The sequence below is a fragment of the Chamaea fasciata genome, unplaced genomic scaffold, assembly GCF_029207755.1.
Source record: "Chamaea fasciata isolate MVZ Bird 193981 ecotype frontalis unplaced genomic scaffold, bChaFas1.0.hap1 SCAF_21, whole genome shotgun sequence".
In the NCBI taxonomy this organism is placed as follows: Eukaryota; Metazoa; Chordata; class Aves; order Passeriformes; family Sylviidae; genus Chamaea; species Chamaea fasciata.
This window is the reverse complement of record NW_027094106.1, coordinates 9,066,692-9,088,233: the sequence shown is the minus strand read 5'-3', so window position 1 is coordinate 9,088,233 and position 21,542 is coordinate 9,066,692. Positions and strand designations below refer to the sequence as shown.

The 21,542-nt window shown below is 41.4% G+C and overlaps 1 protein-coding gene across 3 annotated transcripts in view; it reads left to right on the top strand.

Moving 5' to 3' along the window:
- The window catches only part of BCAS3 (BCAS3 microtubule associated cell migration factor), a 295,288-nt gene that overhangs the window by 43,537 nt on the left and 230,209 nt on the right, over positions 1–21,542 (top strand). For all 3 annotated transcript variants that reach the window (XM_066202147.1, XM_066202146.1, XM_066202145.1), the window contains 4 exons: positions 3,554–3,630; positions 5,298–5,381; positions 10,661–10,831; positions 19,337–19,430. In XM_066202147.1, the coding sequence (XP_066058244.1) occupies positions 3,554–3,630; positions 5,298–5,381; positions 10,661–10,831; positions 19,337–19,430 (426 nt within the window). The remainder of the gene's footprint in view (positions 1–3,553; positions 3,631–5,297; positions 5,382–10,660; positions 10,832–19,336; positions 19,431–21,542) is intronic.

The window sequence follows — 21,542 nt, the reverse complement described above, 5'->3', positions numbered from 1 at the left end:
GAAGAAAGAAACCTCTTTGCTCGCTCACAAAGCAAAGATTTGTGTGGCTCTTTGGAGAACTTCAGGAGGCATGAGATTCCTGTATTCTCAGTAAAACAAAATACATAAAATCAGCACAGCAACTGAAAGCATCTTTGAATGCAAATAATCACAAACCATATGCTTATTGCAGTTACCATTTTATAACTCAGTTATTTAAAAGAAAAAGGGAAGAAACTGAGAAGTTGTAACACTGAAGGATTTACCTATAGGTCTGTAGGTGACATTTTTACATCTTGGAAGTGGCAAAACCAAAGCACAGGATATGAGCTCCCAGGGTCTCCTTGGCCAAGCCCCTCTTCAGAGGGATCCTGGAGCCCATTTCTTACCCCTCACTCTTCCTTAGGGCAGCACCAGTTGGAACTTTTGGGCATAGGAACTTGATAAAATTAGCAGAAAAACTTGGACTTGGATTCTGATTTTCAAAATGCAATTTTTTGTTCTTTTTTTCCCCCAGCTTTGAAGTTACTCATTCCCTCTGCACAGAAGCAGAAGATAACTGTGTGCTCAAAATTATGAAGTAGTTTCCAGTAGGTTTTCACCTATATTTCTGTGAGTGATAGGCCCAGTTAAGCTGGTTCTAAGATCAGATGTTTTTTAGTACTTGCTTGGTTTGCTGCACTTTTGGAAGGACTTTCCCTGAGTGATCCTTTCTTGGATGACCTCTCCATGCTGTCATTAAAACTTGGAAACTTTGGTCTTCTTGACAGTTAGTTCTGCATTCTCATTATGTTCGTTCCTATTGTAAACACGCTCAAGTTGCTGCTGTTATTGCTTAGAACGGCTTTTTTCCTCTGTTGTTTTGAAGTCTGGTAGAAATAGAAGTTAATCTTTAAGAGGCTGGGGCTGGTGAGGATTGGATGGCCCAGCTCGATGGGTCATGCCGTGTCTGTCTTTTCATCTGCCTCATAGATGATGTTCTGCTGACTCCAGCTGTTTTTATGGAAAGGCAGAAAAACAATTTGCTTTTCCTTCCCATAAAGTATAACCCTTTGTTTATCCTTGTGCTGCTGCGAGTTTCCAAAATGCAAAGACTTGCAAAGAAAAGAAAGGGAGGAAATTGCCATTTTTTTTTTTTATTTTTTTTTTTTTAAAACGCCGTTTTTTGTATCGGAGAGTAGAGTTTAGGACCGAGCTGAATTGTTGACCTTGGTGGAGTTTATTCTTAGAATTGGCTGATTTGTGTGTGCAGTCTGGTTGACTGAGCCCAGTTCATGGGACAGACCACGGGCAGCGGGTCTGGGGAGGGCAGTCCCAGCTTTACGAAGCAACTCTTCCCTTCAGCGATCAGTTTTGGATTTAAAGAATTCTTTTTGCAGTTCTTCAATGACTTCAGCTCACTGGAGTAATTGAGAACAGCTCCCTGTTCCAAGCAGGACTTGGTTTTTCTGGTACGAGTCGTTGAATTGCTGAGATTGCTTCAGTTCTCTCCTGCAGGGATGTTACGAATTTGGGAAACGCGTGTCGCTGCTTCTAAAGTCACTGTAGAGATTTACATGGCGAGGGTTATCATCTGGCAACTTTTAGTGCTGTATTTTATACATAAAAGGGAAGGTAAAAGAAAGGTTTGGGGGACCTGAATTCCTTTCCTGACCCAGATAAGAGCTGCTGAGGCAGAAGTCGGCATTAAAACCTCACCGCTCCTGATCTATAATGTCATCGGAAGAACACGTTTGTATTTACAACCCAGGGCTGTATTTACAACCTCTTTTTTTTTTTTTTTTTTTTTTTGCTCGCTTTGTTCCTTAAGAGGCTCTGGCTACCCACATTTTATGCACTCCTGGAATGCAATAACAATTGTGGCATCATCTCTTCAGAATTCGTGTTCCTTCCTGAGATCAGGCCGGCGATAAGGCCTCACCAAACCCTCACTGGGTTCTGCCTGAGATGGGTTTAATTGGATGAATTAATTCTCTCCTTCCTTTGCTTTCTGACCTTTGAAACAGCTGGCTGTGACCTTTGGAATTTTGCAATACCCTCAGTGCTCTGCTCTGGAAAACCAAATCCAGGGTTGTTTGTCTCGGCGGGGCCTGCGCGGCCCCAAAAACGCATCCAAAGCGTTGTCAGGTATCCATTTCAACTTCCAGAAACGTGTTAACACCTCCCACACACCTCCTCACCGCTCTGCAGGTGTGGAAAATAAAAACCATTCCGCTTCTGGAGGTTCTGCTCTCCTCAGGAAATGTTCTGGGCTGGTTTGGAGCCCGCTGGAAAAGACCGGGATATTTTTTTGTGGAGATCTGATTTTTTTTTTTCCTTGCCCTGGGTGCAGAGCAGTGTCAGAGGCTCAGATGAGAGATGTAGAAAATAGAAAGCTTAACTGGCAGTGGCTGGGTTTGGGTTTGGGTTTTTTTTTCCGGATTTTAAGCCATACACTGAATTAAAGTCGTGTTGTGTGTGTTCTGAAGTGCTGTTTGCCTGGGCTCCTCCAGCCCGGGGTACAGGAGCAGCTGCCCAGGGCTCCTGTAAATCACACACACGTGTCTGTAAGAGCTTCAATATTTTGTTCCTTGGCCAATCAGTGAGAGAATTTCAATTGCTAAATTGACTCCATTAGTCTAAGAACTGATGAAAACTGAGATTAACCGTTTGCTTGATAGCCTCCTCCTCCCCCCATTCTTTCCTCTTTATTTTTTCAGGTAAAAATGCATATTTTTAAATACAATTTATTTATATTCTTTATTAAAAATTATTTTACTTATAACATTTTATAAAAACACATATTTTAAAAACTTTATATATGAAATTCCATTTAATATAGGCCTGATTAATTTTAAGCCTGCCCATGTTTTCTTTCCCAGCTATTTTCTCTTGCAGGTATTTTCATGTTTTAATCCTCAGGAATATTTTTTTTTTCTATGCTCATTTTTTACCCATATGTATAAATCTATTTTAATGATAGTATAAAGGTAATGGAAAGCAGTTGAACAGTGGAAACATTGCCACCAATTTTAAAGGAGTTATGAATTTTCCCACTGTGTAAAGTAAAGTTTGTGCAAAAGTATATGGAGAGGCCGAGGGCTTGTATATAGAATTGTTAAAATCAAAACCAAAAGCATTTTGAAAGGCCGGGGGCTTGTATATAGAATTGTTAAAAACGAAACCAAGAGCACAATGCATCCTTTCATACAATAAAAATCTAGAAGAGCTTGAAGTGAGCAAACTGTGCACCAACAGAAAGGTGTCAGTCAAATAAAACGAATTAAAACGTGAAGAGACAAAAGCAGCCGAGTCAAGCATCAATACTCCCTCCCGCCAGGATGTCGCTTTTGTACCAAAATGGCTTTAAAAATGCAAACATAAGGAGAAATGAATATTTACACATAATTAAATGTTCAAAATAGCTCGTCTAACCGCAGCCTTATCTCTAGAAACAAAAATGCAAGCATCCACTGAGTGATATTAGCAACTGAGAGGCTTTTGTTTAGACTTTTTGTTTTCTTGGCAATAAATAAAATTCTTTGGAAGAAGTCATTAAGATATTTCTTAATGTTGCCTTTTCAAAACTTTGCAGGCTGCTATCCTTGTCCGGGGCCAAACATGAACCCTATTGCTCTTGGAAGCCGTTGGCTTGCTTATGCAGAAAATAAGGTAAGGAGGGGTTTGATATCAAAAGATACTTCCAGATTTTGTATATATATAAATATAAGGGAAAAAAGAAAAGAAAAGGTCTCAGGAAACAGGTATGTGCCAAAGTAAGGCTGTAAGAGGAGTAGCATTAAAATCACCTAAGTATTTTAAAATATTAGATCTTCACTCTGCATATTTGATTTAAGCTCAATTCAAGGAACTTGGAAGGCAGAGAAGACAGCTATCAACACGAGTTTTCAGTGAGGTAACCTACAATAATCAACCCATTTTAAAGCATTTAATTACAGACACTTCTGAAGGTAGGCAAAAAAATCCTTTCTAGATTCTGTTTGGGGAAACTGAGTCTGGACAGAGCCTGGATTTGTCTGAGCCCACACAGCAATGCACTCTGTAGGTTAGAAAAGAGCATCAGATTTGCCACTTTTGAACATCTCTGAAAAAGTTAAGCTCCAGGAAAAAAAATAAAGAAAATTTTCAAAGAGTTTTTCTTCTTTCCAGAGACAAAGAAAATAGATTCTCAAGCAAAGAAATGATCATTGTTTTTACCCAGAGAAGTGGTTGTGTATTTAAAGCTTGAAGTGAAGCCTAAATTCAGCTCCTAATGTCCTATTTTTATTTCAAAGCAGATGTTTTTTCTCCCTTCCACCTGTGACTGGAGCTAGAGCTGAGCCAGAAATTATCAGAGGCAGATTTTAGGGATGTTTTTGCTGTTGCATCTCCTCCAGCACAGCTGATTTCTTCCCAAATTCAGGCCTGCCTTTCCTTTAGTGCCACACCTTGCTGATGCTGGAAAACTTAACCCTGGTCAGCACGGGATTGAAAAAATATTGCTGCCAAAATATCAGCAAAAGAATTGTATCACAGAGGGAATTTCAATGGGTTGTGTGTTCCCAGGCAAATTCACTGTGGGCTTTCCCTAGTTTAGGTATTTTTATTTAGATATTTAAATATAAGCAGGACAGAAAAGCCTGTAGAAACAAATACATCTTACTGTAATTTTTAATTTTCTCTAGCTCAAATAGTTAAACAGGCAACATGCTCTGTGTGCAAGCAACAAATAGCTGTATTTTTTTTCTAATTTTGCATAGAAGCACAGATTCTATTGTTAGTTAGGGTTCAAAGGCAAAACCTACTTTTGTAGGGTGATGGCAGGTACAAGAGTCTTGCTTTGATTTATTGATTTTGATGGAAGGCAATAAAAAGCAAACCCCATGTACATTCCTCTAATCTATTAAATGCAAAGCTTCAAGCAGCTCTTTGCCTTTGTCATTTCTTTGCTTGCTCGTCGTAAAAAGGAGGGGAAAGCCACACTCGGATTCTTAGAATGGCTGATATTTAATGTTACATATACATGGCTAAAGCTTTTGATTATATTTATTTAAATTTATTTGTGGTATTGCTGCCAGACCAAAAATCCCACCATTTCAAAGTTTATGAATTCTTAGTGAGTACTCATCTGGTAATTGAAAACTGGAGCGGGGGAACGCGACAGTCTGGGTGGCACCCAGAAGATTATAAAAAGGGGTTAAGTGTCTCAGCAGGGCTTTTTGCTATTTGTAGGAAAAAAAAACACACCACTGTACATGATAAATAAGAGCTCTGGTAATGGGTTCTGGGTTTGTGTAGTTTAATAGTAGTGACTTGGTTGCTGTCTTTTCTTCTTGTAGCTGATCCGATGCCATCAGTCCCGTGGTGGAGCCTGTGGAGACAACATTCAGTCTTACACTGCCACAGTCATTAGTGCTGCCAAAGTGAGTCCATCATCTGCCCTGGGAGAGCTGCTCCTGCAACATAATTATGAGGTTTCCCTGCTGAATTGGGCTGTGTGTCATCACCCCCCTCCCTTCCCAGAGAGGAGAGCACACTGAGAACCCTGCAGGCAGCAGCACCGTGCCTGCCCTCCCCATCCTGCAAAGCTCTGACTAACTGTAGCTTTCCACCAAGTATTTCTGTTTCTGAACTGATTTTTACAAGTTTTATTTATTACAAACAGCTATTTATGTTAGAGGGAAGTGACAGTGGGATGGATTTGTATAATGGCTCTTCGTAGTGGCACAAGTTTATATGATTGGAAATCAACATTGTGAATTATTAGTCTTTTAGCATCATGAAAAGTGACTTCACAAGTGCCTGGTGCTTTTTGGACTCCATCACACCCCCATTATACATTTTGCTCTCTCTGAAGGGTGACAGCACAGTACTGGAGCTAATTAATTACCTTCTTTGAAGGTTAGAGCTTATTAATGACTGTTTACATATAGGTTCCATTGCCTCCTTTCCTTACTTCAGATGATGTTATAAAAATCCCTCTGTTTCCAGAGAAATGTCTGGGCTTTTGTAGTATCAAAAGAAGCCCGTGGCTTGGAAAAATCTTAAACAAGACCGAGCACCACTTTTGTTTTACTGTCCTTTCCTTGCTGCAAGAACAATTTCTTTTTCTCACACACACACACAGAGTGAGTTTTGGCACTGTGGGGTGAACTCGGTGCTGATTACAAGCTTCCCTTGTAACCACCAGCCTTTTCATTTCTGATATGTGCAACAAAACAAACCTAATAATAGGAATGAAATGACAAGAAGGCTCAGTGGCACCGAGGAAAACAACAGTTAGGAGAAGCCGCAAAGAGAGACACAGGGCAGGCCAGCTCATGTGAAAACAAAACAGAAAAACAAACATAGTCCATCACAATCACAGTGTGGCCGGAGAAGGAGAAAAATCACAGCTTTTTACATTGTTGAGGGCAGCTGGAATTGCTCCTCTCCCGAGGTGATTCGCTGGATCTCTGTTACAGTTTAAAAAAACCCACAGTTTAAAAAAAGGTGTGGGGCGAAATCTCCCCAACTTCCTTCAATCCCAGCATCGTGAGCATCTTTTTTATAGCGCAGATAAGTTTGAAAAAACGACTGGCTTAGTGTGATCAGCCACAGTTTGGATCAGATGTGGCAAAATCCTACACACAGATCCCTGTAGCTGATGACCTTCCCTGCTGAGTAGTACTAGCCAGGGATCATAATCCAGAAATTCTGCTGTTAAGCTGAATTTATCACACTCAAGTAGTGCTATTGCATCATGTGAGTAGATACTGAAGATAAAACGTGTTTATAATCATAGGAAAGAAAAGATTGTTAGCCTCTGTACAGAGATAAACTCCCAGTGAGAGTTAGGAAAAGGGATAATCCCCGGGGCACGGGCTCTGTGCTGCTCTGTATTTGCACAGCACACTGCTCATGCTCCTGCCTGTTGGATGTTACTGTAATAGACAAGATTAATACTAATATAGTTTTAAATATTTGCATGATTTGGCTCTTGAGGAGTGTCTCAGCCTTAGTGTATTAATTTGTTATCCATGAGTGCGCCACAGTAAATCTGCAATGTTTAATTTATTAGTGATTTCATTGAGTCTTGGCTTGCTGTCTAGCAGGTTTTCATCTCTGATAACTGCAGGGCTGACTTTTCTTGTTGCCAGATAGATGCTCCAAATATCTGTTGCTCTTTGTCCATCTCATTGCCTCACCATCAGCTTCACTCCTTCTTTATTTAATTCTTCGTTTGTGAACCTCTGCTGCTGTTGTGTCCCATCAGCTGCAGGGGTTTGTAATTCCTTTGCTTTGATCAGCACAGGGGCAGCTTTTTGGGATGTGGATGTTCTTTCCTTTTCCCTCCACTGCTGCTTTTTGGTTCAGAAGTGGTTCCATTCAAGGTCTTGTTTTGCCAGGTTACCTTGGGTTACAGCCTTTTCTCTGGTTGGCTTCCACTTTCCTGATGAAGTGAGTGAACCTTCATATGAAAGAGAAAGAAAGCTGAGAGCTTTCAGCAGGGTCACTCTGGAGAATTGCCTTTCAGATCCTCTCTAGAAGGTCTTGGTGGCAGCACAGAATATTTTCTGTCATGGTTTTCCCCTCGCTGATCCGTGTCCTGGTGGGGCCAGGGGTTTGTCCTCAGTGGCAGTTGCTGCTCTTGGTGCAGCAAATAAATTTCCTCCTTAATCAAATAACTGGGGAGTTATTTGGGAAGGTCCCTGCTAACCAAAAACACCGAGGTCAAAGTTGTGATTGTGTTGGTGGCTTTCTGAGTGTTCACGTTCTAAAAGCTCTGGTAGTTTCTGTCATTTGACCAAGCAGAAAATTTCAGGAAGCAGAAAATGTGTCAAGATTCACATTTGGATTAATGCTGAGCAAAGATAAAAACGGATGTGTTTGGGAAAATCAAAGTATCATTCCTTAGAGGTGTTGAAGAATGCACTCAGTGCATGCAAACAGGAAAGTCCCTTCCATAGGATAAAGATTCTTTCCGGTCCAGTTGAACAAACAGAGTAGCATGGACATGGAATTTCTTTTAGATAAACCCTATTATCCCTTTGTTCAAACCGAGTGTGAGGCTCAACCTCACTGTGTTGACACCCAAGGGGCAGCAGATCTTTTTGGTACCTCTTTCTGCTTTCTATAGATTTTTCATTTGCAATCAAATAGATCATATAAAATGCATTTATTCTGAGAAACAGGAGCAATATATTGTGTTGTCACTAAAAGGATGCAAGGCCTTTGTTGGAACAAAGCATCCTAACAGGCACTGAATGGTGCATTTTAATTCTTTTCATCTAATTAAAGTTGTGCTTACTTTTCAATTAAGTGAGGTATGAGGGCATACGTCTATTTTAATTAAATATTTGTATTTCTTTATATTCAAATGAATGTGAACAGTCATATTTTGAAGTAGATAAGGTACACACGAGCTTATAAATAATGTGTGTTTCTGCACACTGTGGATCACTGGTTACAAAGGGAGCTGGGTCAAGTATTTTAGTTTCATTTATCAGCAGACTTCACTGGCGGGTTCCCATCAGTGGCAAAGGAACTGGGACAGTGCAAACTTGAACCCATTTCACTTAAAAATCTATTTGCTCTGTCACATGTCTCGCATCAAATTATAAACCAAGTCCTTCTCACCTCATAACTCCTTTGCTTGATTCCTTCTCCATATCTTTTAATCCTGTACTGGTAAAGTGATTTAGCAAAGGCTGCATCTGTTTTCTCTTGTTACCTGATAACTTCTTAATGAGGACTAACAGCTTATGTGAGAGCAAGGTCATTAGCCCTAATGGATGGAGGGGACAGCTGATATGGCATGGGAAAGGTTAAAGATTCCCCCCGAAGTTTTTGCAAATATACACAACAGCACAGGGCAGTAAGTGCTGTAATGGTTCTGCGCTGATATTTCTGAGCTAATGGCCTTGGCCACATCTCTGCACACCTCTGCCTGCTGCGGGCCCACACGGAGCCTGAGCACGGTCATTTCCTTCTGGAGAGCTGCAAATTTCTGTCCGCTGCTTTGTCACCCCACTGCTCTCGTGATAAATGTTAAAGATGTTTTCTAGAAGAGGTCAGTTACAGTTTTTAGCCTTTCCCCTCGCACAGGTATTTTACCATTTGGCTTTCTCCTCCCTGCTTTACCAACTGAGAACGAATCATTCTCTAGGATTTCAGCTATTGGCCAAAAGTCTGCCTTGTCAGTTTTTGCCAGGAGAGCTGGAATGCATCCCTGTGATGGCACTGGGGCTATTTTGGGTTTATTCCTCAGCCATCAATATCTGCTTTATGTTACCTCTCCCAGCCTCCTGAATTCGCCACCGTTAAAACCCGTTTTATTCTCCTCTGTCGTGGCCGGGTATAAAAAGAAATAACAAGAAACAAATGGCAGGATATTACTAAAGACTTTAAACCCCCAAAGCCATTGCTGTGCTAAAGGCCTGGCTCGATTTTAAGTGGAAGTATCTCCATTAGCATTAATGGGGTGAGTCCATCAGCAGAGGCATCTCAGAGGTTAATCAGCCTTCCTGGCTGGCCATGGCCATCGATACCGTGTGGCGCCTGCTGCTGTTGGCCCTTCAGAGGCTTTCCTGACAACACACTAACAGACTTTGTGTAAGTCATTTCCCATGAATTATTAAAACAAACGTTTGGCTGCTAATTGATGAACACTAATGTGTTTTCTAATCACTGCAGTTTGAGATTTTAGCACTAAACAAAGCAGTTGCAATTGATTTGTGGCTGCTTCTTGGTTTCAGCCTGGGATCTGGACATTTTTTTTTTCCTTTTCAATTTAGCAGGCAGCTTAGCTTGTCTTTTTAGTTAAGAATTGCCTTGTTACAGTGTCATTCCATTCTGATCTCTTCTGCTATTTCTTATTTATATTGCATAATAAATCTGCTCAATTCTTTACAGGCAAATAAGGCGCAGTCCTTGGTTAAAGGAGAAAATATTTAAAGTTGTAGTTGGGCTTGTTTTTCTTTCAATCTGCATCTCTCTTACGGTGTCTGCTCTGCCTCTTTCTCCAAATAAAATAAAGCAAAATAAAAATAATCTTCAGCATCTTTAGCTGCTAAAAGCTGATGCAGTGAATGTGTTTTTAAACCCATGTCTGGGAATGATGCAGAGCCTGGAAAGTCCCATTCCTTGTGCTGGGATGTGCCTGGGAGATCCAGGACCTCGAGGATGGCATTTTAAATTTGCCTGGATTTGAATGTCCTATTCAGTTTTAATGCCTAATTTCTGAGTAAAAAATAAGCGTGTCAGATGCAGCAAAGACCAAATTCTTGGTCTCTTGCACTGTGCAGAAGACAAAACTCTGTCAGCTTTAGGAGCTGTTTGTATTTTTGTGTGAGCAGTACCCTCCTCACACCCACTGTCACCTCATCCTTGCTCCTTCTGACCATCCACGCTGTGGCAGTAAGTAAAATCAAACTTTAAAAAAACCCCCAACGCTGGAATATTTAAAATCCAAACCCATTAAATTATCTGAACATTAACACACATCTTTTTTCAATAATGCTCCGGCATAACTGACTTCCAGAATAAAGGTGAATCCTTCCATTGGCTCAAACTTTTTCAAGCTGTTTCCTTCCAGCCTTTTGCAGCTGATACATCGCTCCTGACCAAATCCATTTCTAGGAAAAAAACCCACAGCGCAGCCCTAAACATCATTTCAAGGGTTTTCTTGAACCTTTTTTTTTTTTTTTTTTTTTTTTTGCAGACAATAAAGACCGGGCTGACCATGGTGGGGAAGGTGGTGACCCAGCTCACGGGGACGCTGCCCTCGGGAGCCACCGAGGAGGAGATCCTGGCTCACAGCAACCTCCGCCGGAGCCCCTTGGTGCCGGGCATTGTCACCATCATCGACACCGAGACCGTGGCAGAGGGACAGGTACCGGTGTGGGCACAGCCACAACCTGCACTGCCGCCACAAGCCCAGCAAAACGGGGCTTTTTGGGCCGTTGGGAGTGAAAAATAAACCGGGGCGGGAGTTTTACACACCCACAGAGCTGGGATGAAATCCTCTTTGGGGATGAAAATCCTCTTTGGGACTGAAATGCAGCCAAAATATATAAATATTGTCCTTGCAGCATATTTATGTGACGCTTCTGACAAGATCAAGTGTGAAGTGTCACATTTTGTCTGCCCGACACTTGTTCCTAATTGACGTTGATTGATGCTGATCGGTCCAAGTGGGGATGCAGTCTGATGATGTTTATTAATATAGAACGTGGCTGGAGTAGGGGGTTCGTTAGGAACAGGGGGAATTGTTGAATTCCAGGCTAAAAAAAATGATGAGAGAAGTTGGTGTGAAGTGTAAAAGTTACAATTTTATGTAAATCCCAAATGCAGTCGAGCACGACGCTGTTTTGTGAGGCATTTGTACTCTTGTATAATAATAATTTACTGTCTATAGTAATACACAGTGCAGTGCATCAGGCACAATCATTTGTTACAAACTCCACACCGTTATCAGACAGTTTTTAAATTGCTGGATTTTCCTGTCTTCATGGCAGAGAAGATACCCATGTCTTTTTTGGTTTGTTTCTGCCACTCATTTAATTTTAAAGTGTCTGGTCCTGGATTCAGTGTTTATGCAGAGCTCCCACACACTTCATTATTCTGTAACTAGTCTGAGATTTTTTTTTTCCTCATGGTCACATTTACTGAATTTAAAGCAAAAACAACTTCAATTTTTTTCTTGTTTCCCCCTATCTTTATGGTGCTCATTGCAGGTAAGTTATGAGCTACTAAGGACACATCAGAAGTCAAATATTTTCCCAAGTTATTTGTTTTTTTCTTGACAGGAAAATAAAACCTTTTACTTAAAAAAACAAAGAAAAGCTTTGTTATGTTGAATTAATTTTGGAAGTATTTAGCCAAGCAATGTTGTATTGGAAGGGAATTGGTCATAAAACAGTACAGACATTTTCTTCCACAACTGAAAGAAAAGAAAGAAGATAATGGGGAAAAAAAATTAAGATCTTTGAGTCAGATCTTAAAATAATTCTGTTGGCTGTTGGGATTTGGTTTTTTTTCCAGGGGAAAAGAAAAAGTAATCTTTTGGCTCTTCATGTACAACAAGGAAAGGAAAAAAAAAAAAAAAAGACAAATTTGACTTCATAAATTTCTGATGAAGCTGTTTAATGTGGTCTTTATTTCTGCTGGTCTCTGTCTGTGCTTTGATTCTTCTGCATAGGCCTAGAGGGAAAACCATGATAGATCTTAGGTTTTTAAGGCTTGTTATAGATGATTTAGAGGTTTTATGAACTTGTCCTCTGACCCTGACAATAGTAGGGAGCTCTGAAAACCTAAAGGGCACTACAGGAGAGGAGCTGTAAAAATGATAACGTTTGTCTTGTCCAAACCCTGCTGCTCTAACATAAATAAGCCATCAGCTCTAGGAAAAGAAGTTTTGTCCTGAACCTCTAGGAAGCTGGATATCCTCATTGTGTATATTGCATTCATATACAAAAGTATGAATCTGAAGGTTTTAAATGCTGTTAAATTACATAATTTATTTCCAGTGCTGCAATTTGCTTTCAGAACTGTATTTATTTCCAGGGAAAAAAAAAAAGAAAAGAAAATAACCTTTCTTTTGCGTTGTTAGATTTTCATGGTGCAGGAGGTTTTTTTAAAACAATTTTTTTTCTTACTGAAACGTCCCTCTGGCCAAAAAAAAAAGCAAGCTGATTAAAAATAAATAAATGCAGTTTGCACGTGGTTATTCCACACTGCCAGGACTGAACCTTCGGCTGTGAGGAGTGTCCTGGGTGCTCTGAGTCTTTTCCTGTACCTCCAGCTCTGTTTCCAGTGGAAATGTCAGTTTTTGTGCAGATGTGAGCTGGTGGATCCTGATTTTGGCAGGGATCTTGGCGTGTCCCGAGGAGCCTGGCAGGGATGTGATGCTGTGTGCTGACAGGAGAATTCCTGCAAGGAATGCCAGGGTGGATGTGCTGGCTGTGTGGCAGAATTCAGGGAAGTTTTAGCTCCTCTGACCTCTCCAACGAGGTGAGAATCTCCCTGAGCTGATGGTGGCTGCCCTGGACTGCAGTGGATGTGGCAGCATGAGGAGCTCATCCCAAAGGTGTGAGAAAGGGAATTTCCGACCTTGTTTCACTCTCCTGTGGAAAATCAGTTTGCCGGGAGTGGTCACCTGAGCTCTGTCATCCCTGTGGCTGAGCTGCAGGGGTGGTGAGGCAGCTTGGTGATGCCAGGTCCACTGAAACTGTTTTCAGTGGTTTTTCTAAAGTTGCTGGTCTATAGAATCACAGATTTACAGAATCAGTAAGTTTGGAAAAGACCTGCAAGGTCATCAAGTCCAGCCTTTGACTGAATCCTGCCATTCCCACGAAAGCAAATTCCACATCTGCTGGTTGTTTGAATCCTGCCAGGGATGGTGGCTCCACTTTCCTGTGGGGCTGAACCACTCTCAGTGGAAGGATTTTTCCTTGTTTGTTCACCCCACTTTTCAGGATTCCTGAAAATAAAGAGTTCTGAGTGGAATCAACAAACCCTTCCTGCTGGGATGAGCTGCCAGGTTTGGGATGTTCATGGCTCATCCTCCACTCACTGGGAAACCCTGAATTAAAAATTCCAACCAAGTATTTTCTGTGCTAAAGGAACACTTGGAAAGCCTTGAATCCCATTCAGCCTTGTCACAACTGAGGGGAATTTCAGAAGCAGGGAGGAATTATTTTCTCATCATCAGTGCCCTCCTAATAGAAAATAAATACCTCACATCCTTCAGGTCAATCAAGATTTCTATCACCTGCACAGCCTGACTAAGAATTTTGGGTGTTGCAGTGAAAGAGACATTTTTCAAGTCATAAAATATGCCTGTAAGATAAGAAAGAGTAAAACCAAAATCTGTTTTAAAAAGAGAAGGAAAACGGAAGACAACAATAAATCTAAGGCAGGCAAATACATCATTTTGGAGGAGAAGTATTTTTTTTTGAGTGGGGAAGCGCTTTTTTTTAAATAAATGTGTCTAAACTTTTGCAAATTAATGACCCAAGTACTTTTTTCAGTTATTTCAAGCACAGCACACAAGTTCTAAAGATGGACTGAGCTGCTCTGTGCATGTGTACAAACAGAACAATTTCTGTGCCAGGAGGATGATGAAGGGACATGTTTTGGACACAAACCAGGAGGACTAACTATATTTTTCATTAATTTTTTATAATTTCTCCCATTTCAAAGGCATTAAATACGAGGGATGTGAGGGGGAGCTCGATGTGTCTCATTCACTGCCCTGTGCTGCCAGGGCAGAGGGTGAAATGCCAACTCACCACGGAAAAATCCACAAGTGAAGACCAAAGAACTCTCCTAATGTCACCTTGCAGGATTAAATCTGCAGGGAAGTATTTTTAATAAACCTTATGAATGTGGATATTGTAGGAAACTCTCATCCCCAGCAGTTGTTTATGTGATAGCTCCTACTTTCAGAATTGGTGCTACTTTAAGAAAATTTGAATTATGAGGTAATTAAATAAATGCAGGGGAATGCAGAATTATTGACATTGGCTGTCAGGAGATATTTGTAAAAGGAATAAAAATAATTATCGAGATGCCCAAGTAACTTTGTGGTGAACCAAAATATGTTAACAAGGTTGTGTGCTTGTTTAAACTTTCTTCTAATGAAGTGTTAGCAAACTTTTCAGTTAGATGGAAGGACTATTTATTTGAATCCCTTAATTAGCTGAAATGGATAAACCTAAAGCTGTACAGATGTCCTCTTCTTCAGTAATTGGAATTAAATGTGTAAGACTTTATTGGCTTGGGTTCGAAAGAAAAATTATTTTCTTTCGACCTTTGTTTCTGTATTCTTAATTAATTCATCCACTGGGCCACCCACGTGCAGGCTGCAATAATGACCTCGCTCCAGAGTCACCAGTTTTGGGGCAGAATGTAAATCTGTTCAACATCTAACAGTTGGTTGACAGAGAAAGATGTGGCCAGTTCAAAACCCAAAGCTGGACTCTGGGTGCGTTCAGCGGGGCTGCGATGGGTGAAATCCACAACTCAGGACCGTTGGGGGGAATATTTTCAAAACAGCTCAGCAAAATAAGATGACATGTTGATCTGTTTATGTTTTAAAATATCATCAGGGCTTCTTTTTTTTTTTTTTTTTTTTTTTTTTTTCTGTTCCCCATTAACTTTTTATTGCATTAAAGAGGAATTTTTGGGAGAAAAAGCAGCCGCCTGCCACAGTTCCCAAAGTTCATTTTCATTTGGTGAGGAGTTGATTGCAATTGAACCAAATCAAGATGCTTATCAGGAGCAGGAATTGTTGTGAAATTTCGGTCTGAAGCAACAAGAAGCTCCAAGAGTGAAGCATATTCAATAATAAAACTTTAACTACGGACATAATTCCACTGGTCATTAACACCAGGGCTTTTATTTTCGGAGCAGCTTTGGCAGAGGCTGATCTGATGTCCTGATGCTCAGATGTTTGGCCTCAATTTTCTTCACTTTTGATATCTCCGTGTATTACGGAAGAATTCTTTTTATACAGAAATATAAAAAGAGCAACAGGATTCCCTCAGAGCATAATACTGTCTGCCTCACTTTTATTAAAGGAGATCTGGTTTTTGTCAAGAAGACATTTTTGTCTCAGATAAATGGTTCAGGCTGAGCGCGAGGCTGGTTTGAGTTTATGCTGGATTCTATTAAAAGGAGTGCAGTAGTTAATGCCACAGATCTATCACTTTTAGCCCCTTTCCACTGAAGTTTGACCTTGGCTGTGACTTGGGGGAGGCTCTTTGTGAATCAAACTCCAGCCCTTTCAAGCATTTTGGATCTCAAGTGTACAGCAAATATTCGTTATACAATATTCATATTCATAATTATTGCCAAACCTATTTGTTTTTATGATGATGGGATTACTCTTTCCTTAATTGTATTAAGAGTAGGACCTGCTTGATTAGATTTGGGTCCATTTTTATTTGTGTTACTTTCATGTTTTATTTAAAAACATGTCTCCACTGGGATAAGTGGTGTAATTTGCCTTTAAAGATTAAAATAATTAAAGTCATAATTACGAGTGGCTTCTGCTCAGCAGCACTGAGAATACCACGGAGGAAGGAAAATATGGCATGGAGAGAAAAGCTCTGGCTGCAGTTATCTCCTGCCCTCCAAGCAAACACTGTTGGCTGGTCGTAAATGCAACCATGCCCTCAGCGCTTGGTCTCTTCTTTCAGGGTGAGAGAAAATATTTGATGAATCTTTGATGAACTTCAGAGTAACAGAGCTGCTTTGGGAGCTGGTTTGGCTCAGCACGTCCAGCCACGGGCTCTTTTGCTGGGCAGGTTTTGGGGAAGATCCTGTTGCAGCTCTTGATAAATTGTTTTTGGGCACCAGGAGCAGCTGAGGGCTCGTTCAGGAGGAGTCTTGGTGGAAAAGTCTCAGGGTTGGGAGCTCTGCAAGGAGGATCCTGCTGAAGCTCAGTGACTCTGATCACCAGGGCAATGCCGAGATCTCGGAACTTTTCTCAATGAGAGACTTTGGAAGGATTTTGAGCAGAGTGGTTAGAAGCCACTACCTTGGAGAAGGAAGCCTGTTTGGGAGGGGAAAAATTGCAGCCTCGGGATTCCTGTGGGCTCTGCACGCTCTGGGAAGGAGAACGATCCGCTTCCCCCGAGCTCCTTGACAGCCTTTACATGTGTTATTAGGGAAATTGTCCCTCGGTTTTGATTTCCAGGAAAAATTCCCAACTCTGCTGTTTTCAGGGGCACAAAGCCCTCAGCTGGCTGGAGGTGCTGGTTTGGTGTTCCTAGAGCACTGGGTGTTGTATCAGTGTCATTTTGATTTCCTGAAGTTCTGGAAGAAAGGGAAAATCCCGCTGGGATTTAAAGCTGTGCAGGCTCTGAACTGGGATGGGGACCAGGCTTTGCTTTAGTGGCTTCTTTGGGAGGGACATTTGCTTGATGATGGAGTTAAGTCCAACTCCTTGGAGGTTTTTTTTCCCCTCCTTCCTTTGTAGTGTTGGAATTGTAAAAAGTGATATTTGTTATCCTCAAATGCAGTGCAGAAAAGCAGGGGGAGGACCTGACAAATCCTGAAGGTTTCCATAGAGATTGGTGATGTAAAAAAGTAGTTTCCTCTGTTCCTAGAGGATTTATTTCTTCATGATGATTTTAAAAAGAGGAAGAATATTTTTTCATCTCTCCACGCACAAGAGTTGTTTCCTCGTGTGTTCCCAAAGCCAGTTCAGTCCACTCTGCCATAGGCAGTGCCACCCATCAGGTGCTGAGAAAGGAGCCCTGAGGGTCTCTTTCTCCACTGCCCAGGATTTCCAAATTTTTGAGTGCTGAGGGCGCTTTTGTGGTTGGTTTTGTTGGCTTTTATTTTGCTTTACTTGGTTCGTACAGGAGATGAACATTTTTGAATTTGAATCTGCAAAGGCTACCCTGCTGTTCCTGAAAAATCAGCTTTTACAGTGAAAGGGGAAGGTCTTGAAAAACTCCTTTTGGAGCATTTTTTTTTTTTCAAGGAGAGATTGTTAAGCAGTAAATGACAAAAGAACTGAAAGCATGGGATCAGCTAACATCACATACAAATAGAGATTTGGCCTTTTTTCAGTTCTCCAGTTTTCTAAGTCTAAGCTGTTTTGCAGTTTTTAATGTTGTGACTTTTTGCTTTGTATCGTATTTCCAGAGGAAAAATATTTAAGGATCAGGTTGCCATCCAGTGTTCCTGCCTGTTGGACAGGGGTTTATATTGCGGGGCTGATAACAGCAGTGCATTTATCATTTTTATTTTTTCTCCAATAAAGCCGTGTTGAATGAATCCTGTAGAAGAGGCAGCGCATGAAATATCCTATACAACTGTTTCTAGCAATGACTTAGATCCTGTGATACCAGCACATTTCTGATGGAATCTTTTTATTTAACAGCCTAGACCTGCAGAAAAATTCTTCGTAAAGCTGGTTTATGGTGTTAGTTTGTGATTATCATTTCTCTTTAATTAGAGCAAAGTGTTGAGGCTGAGCCCAGCTGCCTGGGAGTGGGAGCTGTGATAATTCAGGCTGGGAGTGCCTGAGTTTCTCAGGCTGAGGCAGAGAGCTGGGCTGCTTTGCAAACCTTTCAGAAGATCTCCAGAGCCTCTGGTTTGGTGGTTCTGGAAGGAGCAGGAAATGCTGACGAGGGAGAGCAAAGCCATAATTGTGCTGTGACAGTGCCAGAGCTGTGGGCTCTGCCAGCCAGGCAGGCCCAGGCCTCTCCAGCCCCATCCCAGGCTGCTCCAAACGGATTCCTCTCAAGAGGAAAAATATCTTCCAATTATTTTGATATCTGTTTGGGATAGGAAGTATTAAAAACCTTGCAGATTATTTTGGAAGAGGCAGACAAATTATTCAGGGTGGTTTTGCACTGTCTCAGTAAGGAGATGGTTTTTGCTCACCACAAAATCCCCGTTTTTCACGTCCTTTTCTCACAGATCTTCCTTTTTGTTTTACTTTTTTCAGCTTTTAGGATGATGTAATCAGGGAATAAAATACTCCTACAGCTCTTGCGTGGACTTGTCCACACACCGTCTGGTTCTTTTCTATCAGTCTAGGAATATCTTTGCTTTTCATGCAGTTAAACTTAGATATTTTGTCCCTTTGTGTGTCCTCACACTCAGCTTTAGTTTGACTGGCCCAGGAATTTTATCAGGTTCCAATTTGCTTTCGTTTAAAACCCCAAAGGTTCATCCTTTGTCTCTTTCCCCAGGAGCTGCTGCGCAACACAAATCTCAGTCCAGGTATTTCCTTTTCCACTGAGAGTTGTGAAAACTCTCTCCTGTATTTTCATTCCTTTTTTTGTTCAGTAGAAGGCATTTTGTGAGGGCCTGATTTTTGGATAACAACCTTTGTAGTTGTCTTACCTCATATTGGAAATCTCAATTCCAGCACCACTGACAGCAGGATGGAAGCTGTGCTGTTCCCACCTGAGGCACCCATGGGAAGCAAACCCACTTTGATCTGATCTGCCTTATGTACTTGGGATCAAAATACTGATTTATGGAAGGGTTAAATATTCCCTCTTCTTTCTAGGAAGTGATTTTGTTATTAGAAACCTCAAATGGAGCTTCCTGCACAGCACGGCGCAACGAGCTCTTGTGCAGTCAGCAATAATTCATGGAGCAAAAGAGGAATATTTTTCTCTTTTCCCTAATTTGAATAGGATAAATGAAAAGGAAATCCAGGCATGAAGTGGATAATCCTTTGTGGTTATTAGAGCAGGTCTCATGTCTCTGTGTCTGAGAGAAATTCCCAAGGATTGTTGGTGTTCAGCTGCCATGCAGTTACACTGTCAATGTGCCACCTCACAAAGCAGCCCCTGTGTCAGGAAATTGGGAATTTCCCTCTGGAGTGGTTTTCCCTGCTAATCGTGGGCTGTGCTCTGTTCCCCAGGTCCTGGTGAGCGAGGACTCGGACAGTGATGGCATCGTGGCCCATTTCCCTGCTCACGAGAAGCCCATTTGCTGCATGGCCTTTAACCCCAGTGGTAAGAGATTTTTCTGGTTCTTGGGATAGATGGAAAGGCAGTAAAATCCCATGGGAATGTGTCCCATGGCTTTGGAGGCATTGCTGGTCCCACTGGGACGCTGCAGGTGACCTGCTCTGTGGAGTGTTGGATGTGTAATTTGTTTTCTCTGGGAATCTCAAATTTTAGCAACTCTTTTACTGTGGTAGGAGGGAGGAGATTCAGTCCCTCTTCCCCTGCTGAGGAATCCCTGTCTGCTGGGATCCTGCCAGCCAGGTGCCCACATGTTGTGATCCTCAGGTATCCAGAGGATCAGCATTTGGATTAAATTGTAGTTCTCCATGAATACAGAAATAACTTGGTTCCACTGGTTTTTAAAGTAACTTATTATTTGTTTGCTAATGAAGAGGTTGTGATCTCACCCTCTCTCCTGAGTGAGATCAACTAAAACCTGAAAAGACTTGCAAGAAAACTCCTCATAAGTACCAATTTCTCTCCTTTCTCTTAATAAATTAAAGTCACTGTGGGCAGCAGGGACAACTGCAAACCTTGTGTATTAATCGATCTTATCAATCTGACAATTAACATTCTATTATCTGTAGGTAAATAATGTTCTGGTTGCAGCAGCACTCAGGGAAATGATCAGGGAATCAACAGCTTCCCTTGCCTAAATTAACAATTTCTAAAATTCAGCAAATGCCATGAAGATCAGGAGGGTGAAGTCACATTTCAGAGAATAAAACTAAATGTCTGTCATTTATGTTTTCACTTTTGCTGACCAGGTGGTGTCATTCTGACACCCCATCTGTTGTGTCAGAACTCTTTAACAGTGCAGTGCAGTTCACTGGGAGTTTGTGACAGAAAAGCTGTATTATCATCTGCCTGGATTTTCTGGGGAGGGAAATTTTTGTGGAGCTCTGTGCAGTGAACTGAGAATCCTCGATTCCAGAACACTCATTTTGCTTTGTGCTCTGGAAGAAGGATGGTACCTAAAGTGGAGCGATGCTAATGAAATGAAATAAATAAGTGAAATAAATACAGCTGCTTCAATTAGAATGGTGTATAGATATTGAATAAATGCCTCCTTGAGAGAGTTTCTAGGATTGTGTAAATTTGAAGGGCAGCACAATGTTTATGCAAAACCAAATTAACTTGTGATTTTTTCAAAAGGAAGGATATTTTTGCAAATTGCTGGATACTTCCGTAATGATCAAATTCTTTGGTTTGCTCAGGCTGACAGTAATTTAGAGAGTGACACTTAGAGCTAATGGTGTTCAATGGCAAAACACTTGTTTAAGTGGTGTTATTTTTGGCTGCTTGCAGATGCTGTGGGCCGGGGGAGGTTTGCAGGAGGGATGGGGACAAAGCAGCAGAGAACTCTTCCCTCAGCTGCCTCCAGTGAGAGCAGCACTTAGCCCAGGATTCTGTGCTCTTTATTTAACATCAAGGCAGGATTTTGTTTGAAGCCAGGGCTGGAACATCATCCCAGCCCATTCTCCAGTGGTCTCTTGGCAATCAGGCTGAGCTCATTACAGAGAACAAAACAAGAGGTGCCTTTTGATTCTGTCCTTGGCTGCTGCTTGCTCTGAAATCCCACTTTTACTCCTCATTTCAGGCGGTGTCTGTGTGGCTGCACCAGAGCACAGAGCTGTGCTGGGCAGGCAAACAGGGAACACTGCTCTGATTCACTGAAAATTTCACTTTCTGGGGCTGATAAATCCCTGAATTCCATCGTGTCTCAGCACAGGAGCTGCACAGGTGCTCAGGTCTGAGTTTTGGGAGGATGCCTTTATAGATCTTTTATTGTGTTAGAAAAGAGCAGAATCCTCCCGTCATTTGGACAGATCAGAGGTATAAAGGCTTTTATGAAGTGTGATAATTAAAACCAACTTATGTGTAAATGATCCACATCTCTCCGTATTACAGGAATTGTTACTTGCACTTGGGAGAGTAATTTTTAAATCTGCTGAGCTGCAGCTTTGTTTCAGTCAATTGTCTTTATTTCACCACACTTAGAAGCAAATTATGGATGTTTTATTCGTGCTAAAGCTGAGTTGCTAAATCCATTGTTGTCTACACGTGGGCAAGTTCTCCACAGTCTGTTCTTTCAGCCCATGAAGTTTCTCCCTGCTG